Source organism: Rhynchophorus ferrugineus, unplaced genomic scaffold (assembly GCF_030347505.1).
Source record: "Rhynchophorus ferrugineus isolate W39M unplaced genomic scaffold, kcgeb_rfMv2 rfM9, whole genome shotgun sequence".
Taxonomy (NCBI): domain Eukaryota; kingdom Metazoa; phylum Arthropoda; class Insecta; order Coleoptera; family Curculionidae; genus Rhynchophorus; species Rhynchophorus ferrugineus.
In genome coordinates this window covers 9,124,819-9,146,193 of record NW_027472588.1, presented here as the reverse complement: position 1 = coordinate 9,146,193, position 21,375 = coordinate 9,124,819, and the positions used below count along the sequence as shown (strand labels likewise).

General features: G+C 31.2%; 1 protein-coding gene across 1 annotated transcript in view; it reads left to right on the top strand.

The window, feature by feature from the left end:
• LOC143202029 (calcitonin receptor) overlaps positions 1–20,896 on the top strand; it is a 305,666-nt gene extending 284,770 nt beyond the window's left edge. The window contains exons 10-12 of the mRNA XM_076413298.1: positions 3,620–3,868; positions 15,023–15,062; positions 19,472–20,896. Coding sequence (XP_076269413.1) covers positions 3,620–3,862 — 243 coding nt within the window. The 3' untranslated portion in view covers positions 3,863–3,868; positions 15,023–15,062; positions 19,472–20,896. The remainder of the gene's footprint in view (positions 1–3,619; positions 3,869–15,022; positions 15,063–19,471) is intronic.
• The last annotated feature ends 479 nt before the right edge of the window (positions 20,897–21,375 follow it).

Sequence of the window (21,375 nt, the reverse complement as noted above, 5' to 3'; positions counted from 1 at the left end):
CTTTTTCTCTGTAATAATCATCCACATAAATCTACCCACCCTCGTTATTGCAATAAAAACGCTTGCTTTCCCACCGTTCCTGCGACACTTGATGTAAATGATACAAAACATAAAAGCAAAACAGAAATTGAATGTGAAAAAGGTTCACGTTACATAGTTTTTCTTAAATAGCATTAAAGTAGGCGTTTTAAATGTTACGACATAAACAATGATTTTTTCTCTAATATAAATTGAATATTCATAGATTTATATGTTCTGCTAGGTACCAGACTGTGGCTTAATAAATATAATAAGTATAACTGGAAATTAATTTATTTGAAAGTGGTAAAATAGTGCTATAATTTGAATTTAGACACAGCATCAAAATCTTCTTATTGTAAGAATCGTGTCTTAGCAACTCTGCAATTACCAAAATGATGATGCATATATATGATGTGCATTCTTATTCCATGGCCTAATACCCTTTTATAAATAAGTTTCTGATCAACATAAAGATGTACAATAAAAATTGTTACTTGCTTTTATTCTATTAGACATTATATAAGGCGCAGTGCGTCATTCCGGTTAATATCCTAATTTTAATTCAATAGAGTCAGTTATTCAGTTAAATTACTCGGAAAAAACTGGTTATGATATATTAATAAATGTAAGGAAACTTTGTGATGACATACTATTGACAACAATGTGTGACAATTTTCTTTGTTCAATAACATTAACAATAATACTTACAAATACTGAATACAAAAACTTAAACGGATTTTTTCTAACATGTACCATTTTAAAGTTATGATAAATTAAAGTACTATAAATAAATAAAGACAGTATGAAAATTTTATATCATATTTATTTATTTTTATTATTAATTTTATAAAATAAATAGTAATATATATTTACAAATAAAGTATGAATCAAAATAGCTCAGGATTAAATAATCAATAAAAAAATGAGCCATATATTCTGAACTCTTTCACTACAAACCAGCAGTAATCTGCTAAGAGTTTAGCATTTCATCTTCCTTGCTTGCTGAATGACGCCCTTCGATCTGTTTTATATCCCGGTGATAGCGTTAACCTTGTTCTTCACTCATCATTCTAATATTAAGGGTTCAATCGAAAAGGGAAAAGGAAAAACTTAATCTTATTTATGTGGCCCACAGTGTAATTAAAGGATTCAAAACTTCCACTAGATATTTTTTTCATTTTTAACATCACAAATGATTTTAACACACCTTTGATATGTTTTTATTAACTTATTTCTGTTTTACTTAAACTATAATCATAATTGCTAGGTCCTAAAATAAATGATTATAGTAAGTTACTGAGAGATAGTTTTAGGAAATATTTCTATATAAATATTCATTAACAAAATATCTTAATATCTGGATTAATTACAGATGCATTTGAATAATATTTTCACTAAATTCAGAGAATTTTGGTACCTCATAATTAACAGTTTTTTCTACAGTTTAAGAATTTGATGAATTCTAACATCTACCTTGTATTGTTTGAATCGCTCCAACGGAAGGGTTTAGTGCCACATCACAAAAGTCGCTATTAAAAAACTCAGAAAGGTTTAGGATTTGAAAAATATGCAAAAAAAACTACTTTCAAAAGGGAACCCAAAGTTTTTGATTTACGTATTAATATATAGATAGATGTAATATATATTTATAACGGTATATTTCGCACAATCACAAGCCTGAGTATCCATCTCCATTACTAATTTTCACCCCACTAAGACCTTCATACAATCTAAAGCAGAGTATATTATTGAAATCTGATTACCTGGTAAATGGATACTTAAATGCACTTGCATCTTGCCTGATATTCAGGTCCTTGTATACTATTACCGTACTAATATAATATTAGCCGTTAATAATATAATTATATTTAATTAATTCTCCTGACAGTGCAGTGTAACTTCTAGTTTCTTAATTTATAGGACAGAGTATATGTTGACTTGTTTTTAAAAATAATGTTATTTCTTTTTTGGTGATGATGATGATGCATTGAGACTCAATAAATAATGTTAGAATTGTTTCATACAAAGTAAGACATAAAAGATTCGACACCTATCATCAAAATAAGATTTAGGTATTCAGCTTTTGATTGGATTTGATTCAGATTTGGTGATAGCGTCACTTGTATTTCTGAAATTCGATTTTCGAATTCAAAATTTTAACCTTAATCCTGAGTGTCATGGACACACAGATTATTTTTAAAACATACAGTAATGTCGACTGTGTGGAACACGTTGTCTGGAATTATCCGAAAACTATGAGTTGATATTAGAGAACGTTGGATCATACCTTGCACAAGTAGTAAATATCTATATGGAATTGTTTCAATGGAAATCCCTATTATATCCACCGTATTTATCGGATATTGAACTTCCTAGTAATCATTGATTCAAAGGGATAACATTATTGTCTGAAAAAATGTCACTTTACTGTAAAAAGATGATTGGATTTGTGGATAATTTTAAGATCAAGAATCCTAGTATCCATATGCTGCAAGAGACCTCTAAAAGACAATGATCACCAATGGACAACATTTTGAATGAATTTGGTCTGAATTTTGCAATAGTAGTACTGTAAAGGGCACTGTAAGGAGATGTCTTTGTTTTAGTACAAACACCTAATGTATAGCCTATTTTCAAAATGAAGAAATATTTTGTCAACGCAATGTAACTACACGTTTCTAGTAAATCCATGTAGAACCAAGTAGTGCACTGTAGAATTTCCGAGACTTTTGTTCGAAAAATTGAACCAGGTGGATTTCACAAGCTTTTTTCGAAGCCAGCTTTAACTAATAAGAAAGTCTGCAGTAACTAAAGCAAAGGAAAACGGTACGGTGCAAAGTCCGGCCTATAAGGCAGATGCATCAAGGTTCCAAGCCAATCTGGAATACAACATCTTAATTAATCAATTCTAGTTATTTCTGTAAATATCTGGTTGAACACCAATTTATGTTGGTAGTGACAGTCGACTGAATGGTTTTCGAGATTCAAGCAGCAAACTGAACAATTCCCTTCCAATACAACTATGCACGTTTTCACAAATCGCTATTTTTTTTTGGGACGTTACTGTCGTATGTGATACACATTTTACCACCCATCATTCCTCCTCGGATATCACAATTAACCTCTGGTATTAGGGATGCTACAAAAATAACGATATATCGATATTTTTCTTAACCGATATTTTTTGGTATTTAAAGGAATTTTTAAGCAAATTATAGATATATAAATATAGAGTTATTTAAAATAAAATACCGATATTTTCTGTTTCCCAATATTATTCGATATATCATATTTTTTAAAATAATATCAATATATCGATAATTTTCTCTGTGGTTGACATCCCTATTTTCAATTTTAAACACTGACACACTGACATTGACACTAACTTTATTTTTTCAATACTTGGATATACAGTGGATTGTAAAAATTTTGTTTCATTGGCTCCACCGTTTTTATTGAATAAACATTACTAGAGATACCCAACATTAGAGTCATCCATTAGGAAAAACTCAAATTACTTTTTCTTCGATATTATGTATTAAATTATCGATCATACGAATGAACACAAGTTTTCAAACATAATAAATTTTATTTTCAGGGCTTGTGCTGCGCTATTCTGTTCTGCTTTGCCAATCATGACGTTCACCAGGCGATCAAACGAAGTTTTCAGAGGAACATCTCACGTCAGAATACCCGGTGGAGCAATTATCACACGGCCGAGAGTGCCGCCGGTGTTTTTATGGTCAACGGGAACGGACATAACAGCAGCAACGCGGTTCCACTGCTCTCTATCCGCAGGAAATCCACCACGCAAACTTCCGTGAAATCCGTGCGAGTTTAAACAAGTGTAAGTAGTAAAAATAAGTGATGTTTAGTTCAAAATATAGAAACTATTTGCGATATAAAAGCCATTTCAATATAAATCGCCAATATACAAGAGGCAATATACGACATAATACCTAAAGATAAATACAAGTTTTTGGAACGAAATTTTTATTTTTAATTTGTTGAGGTTCCTCAAAAGAAATGTTATTCAATTCGATTCATTAAGAGGACGCAATATTGGCGTCTCAAATATGAGTTTTGATATTGTAGTATATATATAACTTATTATCAAAACTAAATAAAATATATATTTAGATTAAACCATATATATCTCCTGGAGGTCTAATCCACCCAGTTAACAATTGCATATCCAATTAATATATTTTATATTCATTATAGAGCATATTTATCCTTTTACATTTAATTCTTGTTCCCTCCATTCACCAGTTTTCTTGTCAATTAATTTTGATATCGCTGTATTTCTCTTTAGTTTTTTCTGCTGACATCTTTGCACGGTTTCCTCTATAAAATTAGATGTAATCGCTTAATTATCCATAATACATTTGCCATATCTGCAAAACAGTTGATATTAATTGTCTCCTCATAAATTTATTTGAATTTCTCTTCAGATTTTTCTGCTGATATCTTTGCACGTTTTCCTTTATAAAATTAGATGTAATCGCTTAATTCTCCCTAATTCATTTGCCATATCTGCAAAACAGTTGGTATTAATTGTCTCCTCATAAATTTACATTCACGAACATAAATAATATTTATGCGCATAAGTCCTCTACACTATAATACGATTTTCTACAATTATACTATATTAATTTGTTGAGTTGTTAAGGAGAGACAACCATGTTGCAAATGAAATACAATTTATTTTCTCTCTTCTTTGCGTAAATTAATGCACAAAAACGAGTTTATTTATTTAAATGAGTAATATAAAGTAAAATAAAATCAGTTTTATCCTAAAAACACGTGCTTCACGGACTCTTAATATATGCTGGAAAATTTCAAGATCTCGGGCTTTCTTGAAGTTTATGGTTATAGCCACCAAAAGGGATTCTCTACCAGGTCTAACTTCTGACACACTTCATTTAGTCCCGGTACCTAAACCCCCATTACCCTGAACCCTCGACAACGAGCCGATGAGATATCATTTTTGGTAGACATGTGTTTTCTGTTTGTTCGATGCCTTTCCTATATTGGGATACCTTCACCGGAAATTCGATACAATGCGACATTTTATGTTGTTTCAAGTCATAATTCGTTTCCCATATTACAAATATAAAAACTAGTTAAATGGTCTGAAATGAATAAACATTATAATTTTCGTAAACTAAAAATTAAACAATTTGCGTAAATATAAATATATTGGGAGGTAAGAATAAATTAAATACCCATTTTTAGTTATTTTCGCTACTATTACTCTGTTTTCGAAATTATCAGCATTAGGACATAAGCTCATAACAAAAATTCGTTCAGTCATTGTCGCTTTCACGAACAGCATCACTATCTAAGTCAATTACCAAATCTTAATTTCTAAACTATCGAGCACTTTCTCATGATTCCATCATTTTGTCCATTTCTTCTTCAGTCTGCCTGATGGATTTTATCAAAATTGTTTTATTGTAAACAAAGCTTCTTTCTACAGTCTATCATTTTCAGGCTTATTTATAAAAAGTTAAATTGCATAAAACACACACAATTAATTTATATTTACAGATTAGCAAAACACTAACTCAGCGCCAGGAATAAAGACATGTCTGTCTCCACCATAAACAACAATATATCTGCAATGAATTATTATGAAATAAACAAATGTAAAAATACATCAAAACATTATGACTAACAAAACCGAATAAATTGTTATATTTTAAACTTTTTCCATCAACTTTTCTCTTGCCTTTATACTTTTTATTAGAGTTTGGCCAAGAGTTGCCCTATGTTCCATTTTGGAATATCCATATCTCGACCAGATATATAAGGCCATTAGACTAATCTTTACACTATTTGAATCCTATATTTCCAAACAGTGTATGAAGAGGTGGCTTATATCTCTTAAATATTGCTATTTTTCTATTAATACTTCCAAGACTAACAGTTTTCTCTGAAATAATTGTCTTAAATTATGTTTATATCGAAAAAAATATTCATTTTTGTAGAGATTTTAATCATAGTGTCCATACTAATATTCTGTTACTGCAACACGATAAAATTATTTAGACTAGACTCCTAGGTCTGACTATTTAATAGCTTTGTCATTTTCAGTCAGAGTAATCACAGATACTAAACCAATTAGTAAATTTACTGCAACACGCTAAAATTATTTACAATAACACAGCAGTAACTTAATATTCAATAGTATCAATACTTACCTCTCAAGCTCACTTGACTGACAGAAAAGGCTCCCCATTCTCTGGTTCTTGTTGGATTAACTAACTGATTAAAGACGCAGTGAACTCCTAGGCCTGACTATTTAATAGCTTTGTCATTTGTAAGGCGCTCGGAGTTTTAAACGAACTTTACGTTTTTACAGACTGAATTTGGCAGTAAATTCGACAATGATATGCACTGGCTGATTTATTAGAAGGACTATATTCATATGTTCAATCTATTTTTTTTTTTTGGTATGAATGACGCGAGAATAATCGCGATATGAAATTTCTCAGTCTATTTCTATATGCTTCTGAGAATTATGGATATGAAAATCACGACTTTTAACCCCTTGAAATCACATTGGCCAATTTTATATTAAACAAACCTCGTAGGATTTTTGCAGAAAACAATTTTAGCAGACAAATAACTGAGAACTGGGGCATCATACAATGAATAATTATGACTTCACGTGCCAATTAAACATTGAGTTTTAAACAAGTTACTTTAATTAATGTCATTCACAATTAAGGAAAATATCGTTTCTGAACCAAAAAAAAGATGAAGTTAGAGCGCAAAAAATCGAAACGTAAAATATCATCCTGATACTTATTATTTTATTACAATGAGCTGAACATTAATTCCAAGGCGGAGATACCGGTTGAAAATGTTTCCGAAACTTCCTCCTTGAAATTTGATATTTCTTAACAGGGACAGTTGAAAAAAAACACAGAGGCTGAAATATTATACGTAGTTAGACAAATAAACTTTTCGTATCAGTCATCGCGATGTGCCTTTTACTTTTATTTCCATTTTTTGCGTCCTTTTTCTTTATCGACGTGTCAGATTGAATTAGTTGCGATACCCAGCGGAAACGTGACGTACTGCGAGATGAGTTTAGCGGAAATTCGAATAAGTTTAAGGCATAAATGGATGATGAGGTTCTTTCTTTGTATTTTCTGTTTTTGGCTTAATTAATTTTACACGTAGTGGTAGAACATATTCTACAAACTGTCCTTTAATTACTATGCGTTGCAATTTAAGAATGTTTAAAACTGCAATTAAAACAAAAAAGTGACAACTAGAGCAAACTATATGTTAGTCTATAACATCAATAAAACCTGCACTTTTGTTATTAATTACAACTTACATTGGTTATGCTTAGTATAATCTTAATTTAGAAATTAATTTATTACTACTGTTCTTTTGTACTTGCATTAATAGACATTCAAGGCGAGTACGGGATTAATACATCAATATGTTTTTCCCAAATTATTTAATAAAGTTCGTGTGGTTTGGTTCGATTCAATATTCTGATGTATTGTGTATTGTCCAGTAGATGTATTGCTTCCACGTCGCAATTAATTAGCAACCTTATTTCATATTTTAGGGCGAAATCTTGCATCACTTCGTATATCAATTTTATGTCGAGGTCATCCTGCTCTTCGTTAGTTACGTAGCATTGCTAGTTTATTGTAGAATTTTGTTTTGGCTGCGTTGGATTACTATTTCGTTTGATATTTGAGTGCAAACCCGTATTTACACTCCATAAGTCCTAATTGGTTTTATGATTGACTGATAAAACAATCTCTTTGATTTTAAGTGGAAAAGAGAGTATTTTCTGACCGGTAGAGTTGCTTACAGATCTTTCCAATTGAACCTACTGACGAGATGTAGGCCAAGATATTTATATGATACTGCTTAAGGAATCACGCATTCTTCAAGATCGATTTGCTGATGATTAGATTTGCATCTATTGTAGACTTTATACTATTAGGTTGGAATACGTTACCTAAATGTTACTAATATCCACAACTAGTGATCTACTGATCGTGAAACTTGTGAAATTTATCGGCTGTTTATTTCATTCACGATTAGTTGTATTGGATTAACTTCTACTGTAACATTTGTACTGTTTAATATCATTGTTTCAACAACCACATGAATTTAAAGTTTACCTGAATTAATTAAAATATTAGTAAGTAACAATTGCGAGAGCAAGTTACTATTGTTTATATTATCTCATCAAAATTGTTTCAAAGCCAGAAGAGAAACATGTGACAATTAGGGAAATTATAAATCAAACCGAATATTTATGGTATTTGGAAGCTATCCAAGACCATTGGTAATCGGATATTTTAGTTTGTTATTTGTATTCAGGATAATTTATATTTACTGAAAGAGTTTCAATAATAATGAGAAATGAACCAATCGGGATATTCGCTTCTTTTTATTTGTGGTATATGACGTTAGGGAGTTCTATAATATTTCAGTCTTAACATTGCAAAGCTCATAGGTAGTACCTTTCCTTTTGTGTATGTCCCCAACTTAGTAATTTTGATTAAAAAGGTGAATTTTTGCACAAAATATTCTATGTCATGTCATGTATTCTATGTATGTCTGAATTATCAGCCCATATAGCCTATTATTTTTCATGGTTCCTTGAATAGTTAAAAAACAATGAGGATGTTGGACACGCCAGATAGAGTTGGTAAATCCTCGACTTTATTGAAATACTGTAGCCAATATCCATCCAATGTTCAGCCAAAGGTGTTTGGACTGTTTATCTACATTTCACTTATTCCTTTTCTACTTATCATCCTTTTAGTTAAGTATATTATTCCACACTCACAGGGAATCTTATGTGGTTTCATCCTGTATTATTCTTCGGTACCCTTCAAATGCGGTGTATGATATCTTTAAAAGGAAAGGAAGAGGGTTGCTTTATCACCATGTTTAAACAAATTGAATTCTGGAATTCTGTTGTATTAAATAACCTTAATATTCATTGTCTAGGTCCGGGCATTAGAACATTTAAATTAATACCATTTAGATTTTATGTCCTTTGAAACACCTTTGTTTATAACATCCTTATTAGATAGGCTTAGTACAATCTTAATTATAGATTAATTTGTTACTACATCTCATTTGTACTTAAATTAATTCACAAGCAAGACGAGCGCTAGAAAATACATCAATATGTATTCCTCAATTATAAAATTATAATAACTTGAGGAATTTGGGTGTTATTTTAACAGGAAATTATTGATTGATCCATTTTGTTTTACAATCCGGAACAATTTGTTAGTACTTTATCAACACGAAAACTCTTCGTGCAAATACCAGCAATTGTCTTCTTGTTTTACCCACATCAATATACGAAAAAGCCACGCGCAAAGCCATTCCATCATTCCTTTCACTCTCATTTCGGTGGGTTTTCCCGTGTTCTCGTGCACGTGTGTCTGTGTGTGTGTGTGTGTGTGTGTGTGTGTGTGTGCGGGACTCAAAGCGTTGCAGAATGAAAATGCGGAGCGTCAAGCGAAATAAAATCGTCGGACACGGGCCCTGGGTCAACACGGCCCGGCAGGACCCCAATTTAAAATTTTCGCTGCAGGATATCCGTTTAAATGTGGCTATTGTGCGAACGGTTGATATGACACGGCAAACGTACCTCGATGGCTTTGTACACGACAAGGAAATGACCCTTTCATCTGTCAAATGGTTTTCGTTTGAGTTTTGCACGCTCGGGATTTTTACATCATATTTTCACTCAATTATTGTTACTATTATACCAGGATTTGAATTATATACTTATCAGTGCCATCTGTTGAGAGTAATATTAATGAAATGGAAACTTATAATAATGTTGCCCAATAATATTGACGGACTTGTTAGGTGTTGTTGAGTTAATACCATAGAATAGTCATAAAAAATAAAATTGTCGATTACGCAAGATTTGTAATTTTAAGCCCCATTTAATTTAATAATGGTGAAATCTGAATATTTCGCGATTTCATTATTAAACAAACCATAAATGATAGATGGCGAAATTCAACGAAACAAACATTTCTAGAAAAATTCTGGAGAAAGCCGATTCAATTACTACGCTTCCTGGAAGTTTAAGAAAAACTAGTTGGGTTTGGGTTTGCTGAATCCAATAAGTCAATTGCAGTTATTAAGTATTTACGCTGTTTTGATCCTGCAGACAGTTGTTTATAATTTACATCAAAATTTTAAGCCACTTTTAACTAGAAAACAAAACCGTATACGATATATCTGTAAAATCGATATAACGGCAGTAGTAAAGGCGACAGGACGGTTCTCCTACTGTTGTGATGGTGATGGCATGGTCATAAAACCTATGTTGTGATTGTTTAACATTTGAAAATGTCCTAGACAAGAGTGTAATATTCGACAAGGAAAATGATCCTAGTCACGCCAGTAACCCGGCTGGGTAAGACTGGATGTCTTCCAGGATGATTTCTAAAGTAGATCACTCGCCAGTCGGTAGGCTTAATGCCAAAGACCGTGGTTCGGAACCCACGTTAACCTGTAGGCCCAGTCACTAAAAAATCCAAGTAAAATCGATAAAATCGATAAATATATATTTGTACGTTCTTTTGGAGTATAGATTTTTTAAGGCATTAAAAACGATATTGTTTCAACAAACCATATATATTTCCATATTTAAATATCCATTTATTTCCATTTAATTTTAGGTAAATGATCTTTTTTATATATTTTTACCGTTTTACCTTTAGGTGAAAGAAATTAATCCAATATTATTTTTAAAATACCGATATATAGAGATATCCCTGAACACTAGCATAATTAGGCCTGATTGGCATCTGAATTATCGCTTATGCTTGTACTAAAACATATTTTACCATTTATTTTAATATTAACGGATACATAAATGCAATAGTGTATTCCAGAAAATGTTATCATATTAAAAAGAATGCACGCTTCATTAATGAAAAATAGTTTAGATGTTCGCAACATGACAATCTTGGCATAGCCACTAAAATTACTCAAGACATTGAATTAAGGTCTTGAAATATGTTAGTTTTAGCAAAGGTATTAAATGTAGAATATCACTGGGTTACCGACACCGTCCTGCAGAAAATTTAATTGCTGGGAAAATATCGTTCAAGCATGACTCAATATACGCGGTTATTTTTTTTCTACAAAAATTCGTTCATGAAATCTTGAAATCTTGAAATAATTTTCTCTCATGCCGTCACCGTCATTATTAACATCCATTTTTTTCATATATGGTCGTAGGAAGAAGTAAGGTGAATAAATCGAATGACAAATGGAATATTCGGGTGTTTCTGCTCCTTTTATTGATATTCTAGTTTATACGCATAAGCCTGCAAAAATACGGGTCATCTATATGGTGTGCTCTATAACAGGTCACTTGAAAAGTCACTGGTCTGGCACATAGATGGCGCTAGAATAAAAATCCATACGTTTTTTAGTTAGCCCTAACCCTCAAAAGATGCATGTATAAATTTGACAGCTATCGGATCATTAGTTTGTGAATAATCGCATTTTGAGTGAAACAGCTTTTGCTATTGTGAAAAAATGGATAAAAAGGAATTTCGCGTGTTGATAAAATATTGCATCTTGAAGGGAAAAATACAGTTGAAGCAAAAACTTGGCTTGATGTCGATTTTCCGTGTTAAGTTTAGACTTGGTGAAATGAGTACCGAAGCCGGTGAACGCAGTGGACGCCCAAAGGAGCTTATTACCGACGAAAACTTTTAAAAAATTCACAAAATGATTTTGAACGACCATAAATTGAAACTTAATGAAATATCTGACACTCTAAAGATATCAATTGACATCAATATCATATCATTCACTACTATTTGAGTATGAGAAAGCTCTGTGTAAAGTAGGTGCCCCGCGAGCTCACTTTTCACCAAAAACAATGACGAGTTGATGATTCGGAGCAGTGCATGAAGATGATCAAGCGTAATAAACCCGAGTTTTTGCGTCGATATGTGACAACGGATGAAACATGGCTCCATCATTTCACTCCGAAGTCCAATCGACATCCGAGTCCAGTCATACGAATGGACTGCACACGATGAACCCGCTCCAAAGCGTGGGAAAACGCAACAGTCGGCTAGCAATGTTATGCCATATTTATTTTGGGATACGCATGGAATAATTTTCATTGACTACCTTGAAAAAGGGAGGACCATCAACAGCGACTATTACATAGCGTTATTGGACCGCTTAGATGACTAAATCGCCGAAAAACGGCCGCATTTGAAGAAAAAGAGTGCTGTTTCACCAAGACAATGCGCCGTATCAAAAATCCATCAATTGGGATTCAAATTTTTTCCTCATCCTCCATATCCTCCAGATCTGGCCTCCCACGACTATTTCCTGTTCTCAAATCTCAAAAGAATGCTCGCTGGGAAGAAGTTTTCGTAGAATGAAGAGGTGATCGACGAAACTGAGGTCTATTTTGGAGCAAAAGACAAATTGTACTTCAAAAATGGCATAAAATAGTTGGAGGGTCACTATAATCAGTGTATCACCCTTGAAGGGAATTATGTTAATTTTTTTTTGGTATTAGCAATTACAATTTGATCGAATAGTATGTTTAATCACTCATGATAATCAATGAATTTCTAGTAAAAAATAAATAAAAATCAGACAGAACGTAGATCAACGAAAATATATTAACATTTACAGCTAACGCCGCATTTTAAGAAAACGGAATATTTCATGATAAATGGCAAGTAATCGCTTTACCCCCTTTTTTTCTTGAAATCGCAGTATTACGGTTTAATGTATCATAAAATACAATATGGGAAGCTATCAATCATTATCGCATATCAACCGTAAAAGATGGAAACGGTCGGCAGTGGCACTGCCTCTGTGTTTATATATAAAAGGATGAAGCATCCATATCCTTTTTTTTATTTGATCATTCATAATGTATATCATTATAAAAGTATAGTTCAAAATTATTGCTTGCATATATTTGGATCAGCTAAAATATTGGTGAAAATACGAATGAAATCATTAATATAATCAATTGTTTATTTAGAATTTTTGAGTTACTCAAACGCTAATCATGGAACTCTCAAAATTGTATTTTCCTTATTGATTATTTTGTCAAAGCTCATTAATTACTTTCATAATCTTATGGTAATGCTACTCCATCATGTCCCAGTTAACGGTTTTAGTGTTATTGATCTAAAAGTACTGATTTTGATGTAAATGACAAAGAACCATATAGACCAAGGACCAAAAAAGTTGGACGGTAATGAATTGCAAGACTTATTGGATTCAGCAAACCTATTTTAAACTCTCAAAGAATTGTCAGACAGCTTAGCAACTGAATCATCTCTTTCCAGGCGTTTATACGCATCAAAAAGTTTCTCAACGTGCGAAAATAGCTACTACATTAATAGACTGAAAGTGTCATTTTGAATTGTTTTAATACCATTGTTTCTTTGCTTGCCAGGCATTAAAAGAAAATGGTTGTGACGTTAGTTCTACCAAAGACAATCATCTACATGCATAAAATTTTGCCATGACTAAGTATGCTGTTAAAACCGAACGAAGTTTTTATTAGAGATCTCTACCGACGTCAATCGAACAATCGTCATCGATAAAAGTTGTGAAGAATACATTGTTGCAGCTCGAATGGAAAGTACAATTTCACCCAGCGTATGCACTACGTATAACGCCTTCTGATTACCACTTATTCAGATCTACCTAACATGACTTGACTGATACAAAGTTTCGATGTGCTGAAAAATAACAAAAATGGATCGATATATGCATAAAGTAAAAGAAAAAATAACTATTTGCACAAAATGTCATTCAAATTAACAACCATTATATTACCAATATATTAACTCATCTATTAAACAAGAAATTGATAATTCTTTTCTGGTATATATTAAAAGTTAGATAAGTTTAGTTTTTTAATATTTAATTATTTTTCCTTCGCCATATCGTCATCATTTGTCAAACACAACTTAGCTAATATTATTGATTATTATAATGGGTATATTTAATATATAACTGTATATTACCCATGAGTTACCCATTAAAGCAAACCACAATTCCGAACAAGAATTGGAGGGTAAGGGTTGATAAGCAGGGTTTTTCTGTTTGACTGTCAGTTAAGATTCGGATTTTATATGTTCTTTTGGTTGGGCTTTTTGTTGGCGGACACTTTCATTGTTAAGAGGATAGAAATCAAGATAAAGCGATTTCTGCAAAATTGCCTTTAGAAAATAGCGTTATTGTACTTTTTTGGTTCTTTTGATTAAAACTTCTTTGGTATATGTTTCATATTTCATTGGCTATATTTAGAACGTTCATAGATATGTTCTTCTTCTTTATGTAATTAAAAACAATTGTTGTTGATCTCCAAAAGAAATATTTTTCAAGCAAAATGTATTTGCTGATTAATTCTACTTACGTCAATCTTTTAATTAAAACATATTAACTTCCTCAATTTTGTTAGATTCTAGAGAGTCCAAATAGTCTTTGAGCTAATAATTAAACTTATAGTAACATAACACTATATACAAATGAAACAAATTACCCTTAAAATTTTAAACTAGATTTTTTTATTACTTCTAATTAATGTTTTCGCATTTTTAAATGGAAAATATTGCGCTGCTATTTTTATTTTTTTAATTCGATTTATATCAAACACCAAATAATGTCCATAATCTTAAGATCTTAGGACAAAATGTTCTAGGGCTATTTAGCTAATGCCTAATGCCTCTAAAAACAAATCTCATTAGTATAGATAGTAGTATTCAGGGCTTGCTAGTCATATAATAGCAAAAAATAGCCTTTGAAACATTTAATAACATTCTTATTATAGGATATTTTTTTGGTAAGAGCCTCTATCTTCACTATGTTAATTAAAAATTTATTATAAAACAAGTAGAGAGAGAAAAGCCCTTTCCTATTATTAAAATAGTCATATCAAGGATTTTATGTAACTAATAAGGATTGTTTGTTTCAGAGTACTAGATGACATCAGGATTGAAAGCAGATCTGCCAAGGTACTACTTGTAATTTTAACCAGGTATCATATGTAGTGCATTATTGATAAATATTATTAACATTATGAAAAGGAAAAGCATAAATAATCTTATATATTAATGTTGCTGTATATTCAGAATTGAGTATTTTATGTAGCTATATATTATTTACAAACTAATTCTCATTTATAACGGAACCAATGTAACTGTTCACGACTATACATATTTCTTCATTTGATGCACTAACTATGGTCTAATTGTGTATAATATAGTAATATTTATTATATATTCTTCATTAAAATGAATGTATCTGTGATTTTACAATTATTTACTGTATAGTATTTATTATTTTTTCTGTACTAAAGCTAACTGTATACTTAACTAGAAGTTAGGATAGGAAAATTTTACACAATTTCAACACCAGATATATTCTTTGATAAAAGGGCACTCTTTAAAGCCAACATAGTTCCTCATAGATCGGAATGATTACCAAGAATTTATTTGGTGATTTTGTTGACTAAAAAGAATCGGAAGATCCCTTATAGCGAAGAAAATATTTACGGAATCAATAGAATCAACAAACATCATCATCATCATCAAATTCTTGATAATTAGAACTGAATTTATTTCGCTTCCGTACAAGTAATTTATCAATTAGACGTGGAGAGATTTTAAGATTCGCTAATTAACATAAACAGGCATTTCTATAGTATTTAAATTGTACATTTTGTATAAATTATTAATAGCTATTGATCTAAGGTACTACTGTAAGTGGTGATTTTATATGTTTTTAAACATCCTGTGTTTAACTGAATATTTTTTTACTAATTCTACTAAAATTATTTTGATAACGAAGATGATAATGTAAGTCAATATTAATAATAAACTTTTTATAGAGGGTGATTTGTTTAGGTACCAATACCAACTATATATATATATATATATATATATATATATATATATATATATATATATATATAAAGTGGACTAAATGTGTCCACATTAAGCTATTTTGTGTTATTAATAACCCTAGTCATAAAAATAGTCTATATTAATATTTAGTTAACATTACTTCAGTATTTTGATGGATTTTCTAATCTCTTCCGATATTTACCCTTAACACAAGTTTTTAGATCTACAATTTTGATTTAATGAACAGTTTTGCTGACAAATTATGTATTTGTCAGTCCATATATAACAAATTCTTATCAATTTTAACGCGTAAATTAGTCTTCTAGGTAGGATTTTAACATTTTTTATTTAAAATACATAATACATAAACTAATCCAGTCTAGCCTATTAATCAGTAAAATAAGTTCTTTGGTATTATCGATTAAGAAATAAAATAATGATTTTATTTACTACTATTGCTGCTCTTGTTACTAACAGGCATTATTCTCAGGCTCCATTTATTTCAGGTGACAGTGTGAATTCATGAAATCTCCTATTATCTTTCTAGCTCCCCTTTTGTTGTGATGCAATAAGAGTAAAATGTCTCAAATTGCAATCCTGCTGCAGATCTAATCTGCTGCCTACAGACACTAAGGTAGGCAGAAGTTAGCCATAGTTACAATTGTTCTCCTGTATGTGATCTAAAGCTGCAGCAATTGTTTCCAGCAGTTCAATGAATTCGTTCAAGTATCCCAGTTTGCTACCTTACGTACCCAGCAAGATCGCTAAATGTATTTTGAAACCATAATTATTTGAAATAGCAAATAAAAATCACACTTTTAAGTTATTGAATTACAAATACCAAATATGTGTATTTTAATTTCAAGTAATTCAAATACTGCCCAACCCTGGTTATAGCTATACTGCTACATCCAAAAAGAATTTCATAGTAAATTCGAAGTTTAATTGTTCATGTCCCTCCTTCACATGTTTACTGTATAATTTATATGTTAGTATAAACAAACACAAATTCCAATTACCCAAAACTTAAACCAAAATCTTTTAAATAAAACATGTAATAACTATTCAAACCGTATAATGAGGCTTGGATATAAATAAATTGTTATCAAATTTAAATATTTTGACTTTAAGAAAGCGAGAAATACACTTAAATATCTCGAGAATAAATATTTATATTAGTTATTTTCGGCCGTTGATGTGTTCGACCCTAAAAAGGCTGTTGAACTTCTTTTAACAATGGGTTAAATATAACAATAAATTATTTTCCAGCCTAATAATTAGGCTGTCAGCACAAGCACAAATTACTGGGGATATTCCCCATACTCCTACAGATACCAATTATTTATTAGTTATCGTTAATTAGCCCTTTTAATTACAGTTAGTACAATATATAATAATCTGTAATAAATCCGACGTAGTATTAAACAAACGATATAGTACAAACTCCTTAACTAGCACAATTACTACTCGCTATTAATTAACGTTTATTTGTTTAATTATTGACGAAATAATTGAGATATATTTGTTTGAAAAAACATGTATAAAAAGTTTATTTACATATTAACTATGATCCATAAAAGCCACACATACATAAATAAAGTATTACTCCGATATGGATTCGAAACTAATGTTAATGGAATGGAATATAAACTATTTTCTGAGAATAGATTCTGATGGATAAGGCGATAATTCAAAGGTTCAGGGAACGGTTCAAGGAGTGTGTCCGCGACTACGACACATTTCTAAATATCCATCCCTTCATTCTGGCTCACGACATCAAATATGGGGCAACCAATTTCTTATAACAAAAGCTGTTAAAATTTATATGATGTTCTACTCTAAGTTTGTGAGTTATTACGCTAAGAGTGATATTACTTTTGTTGTTTTCAAAACAATGAATCGAACACATTATCGTGGTTTAATTTTATACTGCTTCTTGATGGGAAAAAAACGCCCTTCAATCGAGGCAATGGTTCGCAAAATGTTATAAGGACTCCGCTCAATCACAATCAATAATAAAACGTTGGTGTGCTGACTTCAAACGTGGTCGTAGAGATAGCGGTGATGCAGAACGCAGTGGACGTTCAAATGAGGAAGTAACACCAGAAAACATCAAACAAATCCACAAAATCGTTTTGAATTATGAAAAAGTGAAGTTGCGTGTGTTAGCTAACAACGTAGATATCAAAATAGCGTGTTGGTTTTTATGAGCATTTGACTAGCTAAAAGCTCTGTTCAAAGTGGATGCCGCGTGTCCTCACTGTATTTGACCACTTGTTAACGTAGTAAATCAGAATTTTGCGTCGATATGTGACAACAGATGAAACATGGATCTATCACTTCGCTCCGAAATCAAAACGGTCGTCTCCTGAGTGGACAGCAAGTGGTAACAAGCCTATTTTGTGTAATTTAACAGTTAGTCACTTTTTTATATAGTTGATGTTGATTTTGATTGTATTTTCTAAGAGCCTCTCTATGTACTTTATGGAGACATGTTCATAGAATAGAGAAACTTAGAAGCACATCTCGTATGTTAAAATTGGTTCTAAGTTACGCTCGGAATCCCCGTGTGAGGGCGCTTACGCATGCGCCGTACGACAGTTAGTTAAGGCGGGAAATTTAAAAATGTGACCATGTATTTTCCATGACCATAAAGACATTGATATAATGACAAAGATATCTCCACTACCCAAAACACGTAATCAACTGATATTGTCTTCTCTCTAATATCTAAAACAAACCTAAACAAACATTAAAATAAAATAATATAACTACTAATGGTTCTGTTGTATTATATTTTAGAATCAACTAAATTAACAACCTACTTAAATTGAGGTACATTTTATCAAATATAACAACTGTAGTTCGGTCTATACAGTCAAGTTTCTGAACTAACGGCCAAAATTAAAGGTTACTACGCCAGCAGTAAAAAGGAATCTGCATTATCATCTTCTAAAAGGCAAGCAGAATATCTTCGAAAACAGTTTATATCCTCTGCCACTGCATGTCAATAAGGATAAAGCCATTAGTTTTTCATCCAACCTGAAACGAAGCTGATGGAACAGGCTGAGTTATTTGTAAATAGACATAGACATAAATAGCTAAGCACTTACTATTTAAATTACTAGTAGGAATTACATCTTTTTTCGGCCATGGCTTTCCACATTTTGCTATATCCCCTTAGATTCTCTTAAAACTTTCTTTTTATTAACTTAATAAATTTAAAATAGACAGAATAATCTGAAGTAATTATCAGATATATATAAAAACACATACCGAAAAACTTGACGTAATTAAACAACACAAATTATATCACCTAAAAATGGCCGTTACTAAAAAACATTGAGGCAGAAGATAACCAATCATTTGAGGCTAAAGTATGACTCTAAACTTTTGCTTGAAATAACGAAGAAATGTTCTAGTATTTATAAAAAATTAATCGCCATTAAAGTTTGTTCACAAATTAATATCCCGTTTATATGAAAATGCATGATTAACTATTTTAAACTATTTTTCAGAGTAATGATGAACGGCGAAGTTGTTTTACATGCATCGTTAAACACAAAGTGTCAGCTTCGAGATGTCGAAAGCGTAATCTGCTTTTAACTTGTAAAGTTACTTAACATATTTACAATCATTACCCTATTAGTTCCTACCAAAACAACCCGGATCTTTGATACCATCACATTAAAGTTACGCCACCTAAGTACATAAGCTTGACAAGTTGAACATTTTCTCTATATGGCGCCTATGTATACAAATGGTGTTACGTGAACAAATACCAGCCGATGCTATCAAGGCTCTATATTAATATAAACGTGGTAAATTTGAACCAACAGTCGTTATTTAAACAGGTCACAAAAGGACCTCAGCAGTTACCGAATATCAAAATATAGAATTTGAATCTGATATCCTGTTAAGGTATCATAGGATTTAAATTTTTAATATTTTTTTTATTTATTTATTACATTGGTACTAGTCGTTGCTTACAAACCTAAACTTTGTCTTTATCATAGGTATATATCACATCTAGATATATATCTAGGGGGACCCACCGGCTCTATCTTAGTCTCTGGTATAATAATATTTATATATTAACACTGTTGTTTTTCTAATAAGTGCATCTCACTATATTACGCCAGATCATGTAGTTTGATTCTTTTGAGTATATGTCCTATTCTGCTGCTTTCCAAGAGTTATATTTCTTCGATATTGACATGAGAATAAAGTATTTTTGCAGAATACCCCCATAAATAAATTCAGTGTGTCCACATTAATATTTATTTTCCAGGTGTGAGTCTAATTATTTATATTTTCCTTATTACCCGATGAAATTTTCATGTGATTTCTTCGCTAGTATCATCAGCAAAAGTACCAATAGTTCTATTTTCCCTTTGTGATATATCCCATGTATAGAGTAGGTAAAAAATTCGCCCCAATACGCTTCCTTGTCGTACACCTGCTTTAGCTTCTTTTATTTTAGAATGAGCTTCCTCTTATTTGTATTTAGACATTCTGGCTCTAATTTAAGAGGATTAAGAATCTAAAGATTTTAATAGTTCAATGTGTTATTTCGGTAACATTTTCTGTAGCTTATAAACAAGGCTATCATGCCATACCTTATCGAAGGGTTCTGCTACATCTAAGAATATAGCTGAATATTCCTTTTTACCTTCATAGGTTTTTTTAATTACATCTGTTATTCTTTAAACCTGGTCAATTGTTGAATATTTCTTAATCAGCTTGTATGTAGGTATTAGGTTTTTTCTCTCTATAATCAGTTTCATTGTTTTTAATACGAGCTTTTCAAATACTTGGGTATTACCGCTAGCAGTGAGATAGGTATATAGGCTTTTATTTCGCTTGCTGAATAGGCTAAACATTTTTCCTAATGTTTTTCATATATCAATGAATAGACACTGGTGAAAGAAAAAAAAGACAAACAGAATGATAGAATAAGCAGAAAAGGAAGACAACATATTATGATATTATGATATAATTTAATTAGCCAAAACAAATTCCTTTAATATTCTATTTAAAAAAATTAACACATCTTTAAGTGCAATACAATTTGGCACTATCCAAATATTTCAAATTAACCTGGCGCTAAAATCTTGCAAATGACATTGTTCCATTTCAACATATTTTGAATTTTGAAGTGATTTTGATATGTATGCTCTGGCCAATATATATATATATATATATATATATATATATATATATATATATATATATATATATATATATATATATATATATATATTGCTTTCTGTACATCCGGTTTCACTACACTTCTTAGACTGATTATCCATTATATCGAAATAATTCTACTCTTTTAATACGAATCAAACTCTTCTCTATATTATGCACACAAAAAATGACACCAAAATTAAACAAACGCATCATAAAAATGCGATAAATA